Below are 6,630 nucleotides of genomic sequence, written 5' to 3'. Positions count from 1 at the left end.
CCATCTGTAATGGTCTCAGATGCACTCTTCTGATGTGTGTCCGAATACAGCTACAGTGTACTCATATATATATAAACAAATAAATCTTTTAAAAACTCATTCCATTTGCTGTCATTGCTGTACCAGTAAATGAAAACTTTACTTAAAAAATACCTGCAGCCCCCTGCGATGATCACTTTTAAAGGCGGTGCATAGTTGGATTTATGTGTTTGGTTCCCTTTGACACTTTATGTTTAACATGGAGAGGAGATGCAGAGAGCATGGTGTGAAAGGGCCAGGAACGGCGCCTACAGGAGCCTCCACTACACTAGTAATAGGAAATGAACTGTAGCCACCAAATACTCCAGAGTAAGAATCAGCTAAGTAACATGATGTCGTGTGACACATTCTCCTCAAGAAGAGGTACATGCAACAGGTCCATCTGGGGGAAACATACACACAAAAGGATTCTTTCAAAGATTAATTTGTTTATTCATTTTATTTATGTGAGTGCATTGTAGCTGTCTTCAGACACACCAGAAGAGGGCGTCAGATCCCATTACAGATGGTTGTGATCCACCATGTGGTTGACGGGAATTGAACTCAGGACCTCTGGAAGAGCAGTCAATGCTCTTAACCACTGAGCCATCTATCCAGCCTTCCACACAAAATGATTTTGTAAAATCAGTGTAAAATGTTGGATGCATCCAAAATAGTTTAAGACGAAGTCATGTTGGTGAAAGTAGTTGCTGGTTTTAACTGTAAATATTAATTGGCTTTTTCTTTTGTTTCCACTTAACTTTATAATAAAATACCCCTCATTTAGAAACAGAAGTACTTCTTCATTCTTAATGAGCCAAATCTTTAAGTTATTTAAAATGTTTAAGTATTTAAAATAAATATTGTGTGCATATTCCTGGGCCACCAGAGCATCTCTCATCAAATACATGGGAAACGAATGTCAAGTACTGAAGTCCAGAGATCTGTAGGAACTACCTTTTTTACACACAGCTCAAAAGTAGGAGGCCACAAGCTGTTGGGAAAGGAGGGACTTGGAGGATGCTTAAATAGCAGGCATGCTTTCTCTAGTCAGTCAGCAGCTGATCCAGCTTCCAGTCACCATGAAGGCTCTCCTGACTCTGGGGCTCCTCCTGCTTTCTGTCACTGTCCAGGCCAAGGTCTATGAACGCTGTGAGTTGGCCAGAATCCTCAAAAATAATGGGATGGCTGGCTACTATGGGATCAGCCTGGGAAACTGTAAGTCTCTTCTTCTTGAGGCCTCCAGCTAAGCTTTCAGAACAGGGACAAGGAAGCAATGAGTGACCAGAGAGGGAGCTGCCTCATACGCTTTCATGTTTGTTCCCTGTGTGACTGAGTTCATTTGACTGAAAGCATCAATTTTTTGTCTTTTGAATCAGAGATGCTGGGGTGAGGGCTTGGAAGGGACATTGTGCGTCATGCGAAGCCAATGGGTTCTCAGGTGCTCATGGACTGCCACTAGGTTTTCCAGGTGCTTCAGACTCTGCAGCCAACAAGAAAAGGGGGGTGAGAACAGATGGGAGACTCAGTCATTTAGTACTTGGGAGCTGAGATCCTGGACTGACATGGTGTCTGTCTTCACTTCTCTTACCATGGTGTGCAACATTTCAGATAAATTTTTTGACCTTTCTACACAGGGCAGAGGGATCCTATTTGCCCCTAGTTGCTGTATAAATGAGATCATCAGAGACTGAATATGAAGTGACTTAGTAGCATTCTTCACACAATATTTATTTTAAATGGTAGCCTTTAGTTTCACACAGTGGAAGATGTGGATGACCAACAGTTCCTTATGGCTTACATCATCTATGGTATCACCATCAGATTAGATTCGAGTGGGTACTACTCAAGAGAGAGATGCCTGTGTGGGTGGGTGGATGGTTGAAATTGCAGAATAGCCTTTTTTTTGTCCTGATGTTTTTGCTTTCAATATTCTCATTAGACATTTGTGATGGTGCACACTCCTGGATCCCAAGCAATGGGTTGCTGAGGCAGGAGACTGCAAGCTCAGTGTCAAAGAAGGATACTTGATGACACAGAGTAGAAGAAAGAATTCTAACTTAACATAAAAATTCACATTACTTCTTTAACCAATAGTTCTGAAAAAAATCCTTATTTTTTCCTAATATTAATACTTCTAGCAGCATTCACAGTTCATATTAATTTATTAAACGTGCCTAGCTACTATTTGCATTTCTATTATAGGCAGACATATCTTGAAGGATAAGATAGGTGTCAGGGAAAATGATAAAAGCAATGGCAGAAATAGCCATTTTATTTGGAAGGTGGCATGGTTTCACCCTATAGCACTGGCTGGCCTGGAACTTGCTATGCAGACCAGGCTGGTCTCAAACTCACACAGGTTCACCAGCCTCTGCCTACCAACTGTATGGAATAAAATTGAGCACCACTGTGACAGGTTTATGTTTTAAAAGTCCCTTAACCTGTTTATTTTTGGCACAGATTGATCTGTCCTCAAAGGGCACTTGAAAATTACTTTCTGACTGGGCACAGCAGTTCTACCTACTTGAAGGACAGAAGCAGGAGGATCGCTTGTCCCCAGAGACTATCCTGGCCAGCATAGCCAGACCCAGGCTGAACTAGTGGTAACACATTATACAATTTAACCAAACAATTGTACTTCTAGTACATCACTTCCAAAATTCAGCCAGCTCAAAACCTGATTTTGTTATCAAGTTTAGACCATTTGCTGTTGACACTTATTGATAAATTTTCTTTTTCTTCTCAGGGGTGTGTTTAGCTCAGTACGAGAGCAATTATAACACAAGCACTATAAAGTACAACCCTGGAAGCAAAAGCAGGGACTATGGGATATTTCAGATCAACAGCCGATACTGGTGTAATGACAGCAAAACCCCAGGATCAGTGAATGCTTGTGGAATGCCCTGCAGCGGTAAGAGAAGACCGGTTACAGTGACAGCAAACTACCATTGTGCTCTTACTGCAAGAGCAGAGATTCTGTGCAGGAGGCATAACTCTGGGGGAAGCATAGGGAATCTGGGAAGCCTGTTAGAAAATGATTCTTAGCTACATCCAAATTAGCCAAGTGAGGCATTAGGCTTATAGTATAATTTGGCAATAGAATACACTGTCTATATATTAGAGGGTCCTTGGTCATACTGTCAAAATCAATCAATGAATGAATAAAATGAGATGAATAGAGGCTGGACAGATAGTTCTGATGGACAAGTCATTACAATTTAACCCCAGTGGCAAAAAAAAAAAAAAAAACGATGAGTTTGGTGATATGCATATGTCACCCCAGCACCGGGGAGTCTGACACAGGCATATCTGAGGGCCTCACTGTCCACAGCCTGCTCTGCCAGCCATTGCAGACCCTGCCTTGCAAACACTGTGGACTGCTTCTGGAGCAGCCCTCGGACCGTGATCTGTACTAATTCCTGCTCTGTTAAACTTGGTTGTTAATTTTTCCAAGACAAGATGGACTTGGGACATTCTTTGCAACTTGCTAAGTCTGACTTTAAGAGCATTCTGTACACTCATCTATAGTCAGTGGGAAGTGTTAGAAAACACCAGCAAAGGAGTGTCACTCCCAGTGTGAGCATCCAGAGGACTGACTTAACTGAAACCTTTGGAGAATGCTCCTGGAGAACATCAATCTATACTGTCCATACATGTAAAGTTATATCATACACATATGTGCTCACATGAAGACATGTAAAGATATTACAATTTTACATTAATTATACTTACACAGCTTCATGACACCGCTATCCCTCAGAACCACATCTGCAGTAACAAATGCTTGCCCAAATTCTCATCTTAAAAGGCACTAAAATTACAGGAGCGATATTGTGTGGTTGAAAACGCCACACTTAAGTCTTATGTCTTAAAGCAGCTGGGTTCCTTCCAGTCTTGTAGTTATAAAGTGCTAGAAAAAGTTTTATACATAAAAAGACTTACGTTTTGTTTTCTTTTTTAAAGTATTAATTAATGTGTGTGTGTGTGTGTTTGTGTGTGTGTGTGTGTGATTTTTTTCCTGATATGATTCTGTGCACTATGTGTCTCTGGTACCTGTGGAAGCCAGAACAGAGCTTCAGGTCTCCTGGAACTGGAGTTACAGACACTTCTGAGCTGCCTTGTGGGTGTTGAGAATTAAACCCTCTGGAAGAGCATCTGTGGTCTTAGCCACTGAGCCATCTCTCCAGACCCTGGTTTTTCTCTAAGATAAATTTTCAGTGGTAGATACACAGGTGACAGTTCTCTTCCTGCTCTGTTTCCCTGTGTGTGAATGAACAGGGGCTTCCCTCACCCCAGCCGACAGACACACACCCTGCAGTGAGTCCTCACTACTTCAATGGCTTCATTCCTTTTCATCAGGGCTGGGATGCTAAGGACCCCAGCAGTTTCACAGGCTCAAACCCACGACCACTCAAGCACATCCCAGGCCAACCAGGGACTCCATAAATGAGAAATAGGGTGACTTTCATCAGGTCACATGGAAGGGGCCCAGCTGCTTTAAGAGATAAGACTTAAGTGTGCTGTTTTCAAGCACAGAATATTGCTACCATAACTTTATTCTCTATTTAAGATTAGAATTCGGGTCAGTATTTGTTACTACAGTCATGGTTTTGAGAAGAATCAAGAGACTGTCTCCAGTAATCACAGATGCACAGACACTTGAGGAATAATTCCTTGAACTCTCTGCTCACTGCCACAGAGAAAGCTGACTGGTTCTGACCTGAAGTGGTTCTCTCACTGTCCTGGTCATTCTTCACCCCTGTCTTTCAGCTCTGCTGCAGGATGACATCACTCAGGCCATAAAATGTGTGAAGAGGGTTGCGAGGGATCCCCAAAGCCTTCGAGCATGGTATGTTAAATCACTGGAAGGGGAATGGCTGGTTCTGTGGATATAAGCAGTGTGTCTAAGGCCCAAGGGTCATTCTGAGAACTGTGGATGCAGCTGCGGGCTTTTCCTCTATCATCAATTTTAGGGAATTTCTCCAATTTGTGAGAGTCCCCTATATAACTACTTCCTTCTCAGACCTGCAGACTAGTTGTAGAGTCAGTGGGCTGCACAGCACATGGGATGTAGCATCACTATTGGGCATCCCGTGCTGTGCTGAGGAGGCAGAGCATCAAACCGCTACTCAGACTCAGGTCCAGAGTCAGTAGCAGCTTCTAGGAGCAGGTATAGCCTGTTTGTCACACTAGCTCTTGGCCCAGAACCCAGTCTGCTTTAGTGTCACATTCACACTATATTCCCTCATAAGGTCTGAGTTTGTGTGTGTGACAGAGGAGACAGATTTTAACCATTTATCCCCATGTCCCTTTCCTCCACAGGGTAGAATGGCGTATATACTGCCAAAACCGAGATCTGTCCCAGTTTATTTGGAACTGCGGAGTCTGACCACTGTGTGCTTGTACTGCAGCTCATTCTGTCTCTCTCTCACTATAGGAGTAGGTATGGGAAAGGTCACACTTCCTCACTTTCCCCTCAAACTAACAGGACTTCAGCAGAAACAGGACAAAATGGGGACTTCTTCCTAAGGGGCTTAAGCTGATACTGTGTTCCCTGTGTTGTGCAAAGCCTCCTGTGTCAGTCATCTAAAGTCTGGATGCTGCTGACAGTCATCCAGCACAGTGACTGCCACACACACAACTCTCTATGTCAGTTCTTCACCCAGGAAGTGATTTACATTGAGTTCCACCAGGATTCATCTTGATCAGCCCTGTGCTGCATAAAAATACAACTATTTAAAGAAGAGTCGATCTTTGGAAAATGGCAGTTGTGTGAGCTCTAGGGCTTTGTGCAGGCTCAGCACCCAGTTAGAACAGACTCTGTGGTGGGCCAGGAGGGATTTTGAGGGCACAGGACTCTCACTGGATGATTACTGAGACTGCCTGAACTCAGAAACCTATCATGAAATATGTGACCTTTCAAAACAGTATCTTCCTATAGCTGGCCCGTTTATCATGCTTAAAACATACATTTTTAGCTCCTGTGTCAGTCTGTTTAACCCTGGAGAGGATGTTCCCAGTCTTCTGATGTATTTAGAAGGGACTAGTGAGCTGTGCTCCTCCTTATCTTCCCTAAGTAGCTTTATGCATACTAACTCTGAGACAGATGAGCTTGATTCAGCAAATAACCACAGAGCAAATCTAATCTCATAGTGAAAAAGTACAAATAGTACAAGCCAGATCACACAGACCTGGAACGTCTTTGGTTGTCATCGAAGCAGTCATGTTACTGGATTAAAATTCGTCTAAAACAAATATGACAAATTTAACTCAGTTTTATAAGTTCTCATGGCCGCGGCACATCGCATCGATAGAAAAGTAACAAGTTCACCCAGGAGAGTTTTTCTTGTGTTGCCTGGTCATTTATCATAGTCCTCTCTTCCCTGATCTCTCTGGGGGCATTCACTGTAATTCTGGTTTGCTTGTGCTGTTCTGTTCCCTCTTGGTACCTTCTCTTATGTTTTATTTCAAGCATAATAGCTTCTGTCCCGTATCTCATCTTAGGTTTACTGCATAAAAGGTTAATCACCAAGGAAGTGAACAGCAGACTGTGATCAGGCTGAGTGGCAGCTGAACAGAGCTGGCTGTTCTAGTGTGAGTCTGGGAGTC

At 42.9% G+C, this 6,630-nt stretch overlaps 1 protein-coding gene across 1 annotated transcript; it reads left to right on the top strand.

Annotated features, from left to right (window-relative positions):
- The first annotated feature begins 1,004 nt into the window (after positions 1 to 1,004).
- Positions 1,005 to 5,589, top strand: LOC127671039 (lysozyme C-2-like). The gene is made up of 4 exons (XM_052165708.1): positions 1,005 to 1,236; positions 2,768 to 2,932; positions 4,792 to 4,870; positions 5,344 to 5,589. The coding sequence occupies exons 1-4, from the start codon at positions 1,056 to 1,058 to the stop codon at positions 5,408 to 5,410; spliced, it is 492 nt and encodes a 163-aa protein (XP_052021668.1). The 5' UTR covers positions 1,005 to 1,055; the 3' UTR covers positions 5,411 to 5,589.
- The last annotated feature ends 1,041 nt before the right edge of the window (positions 5,590 to 6,630 follow it).

This window comes from Apodemus sylvaticus, chromosome 20 (assembly GCF_947179515.1).
Source record: "Apodemus sylvaticus chromosome 20, mApoSyl1.1, whole genome shotgun sequence".
Taxonomy (NCBI): Eukaryota; Metazoa; Chordata; class Mammalia; order Rodentia; family Muridae; genus Apodemus; species Apodemus sylvaticus.
Note: the sequence above shows the minus strand (reverse complement) of the source record. Positions and strands in the feature narration are given on the sequence as shown.

What these genes read in the sequence shown, in the direction of transcription:
- LOC127671039 (XM_052165708.1), top strand. Translation starts at nt 1,056, where the DNA reads ATGCTTTCTCTAGTCAGTCAGCAGCTGATCCAGCTTCCAGTCACCATG. An exon ending in TGGGATCAGCCTGGGAAACT is followed by an intron (nt 1,237 to 2,767) that starts GTAAGTCTCTTC and finishes TTTTCTTCTCAG; the next exon opens with GGGTGTGTTTAGCTCAGTAC. An exon ending in TTGTGGAATGCCCTGCAGCG is followed by an intron (nt 2,933 to 4,791) that starts GTAAGAGAAGAC and finishes CCTGTCTTTCAG; the next exon opens with CTCTGCTGCAGGATGACATC.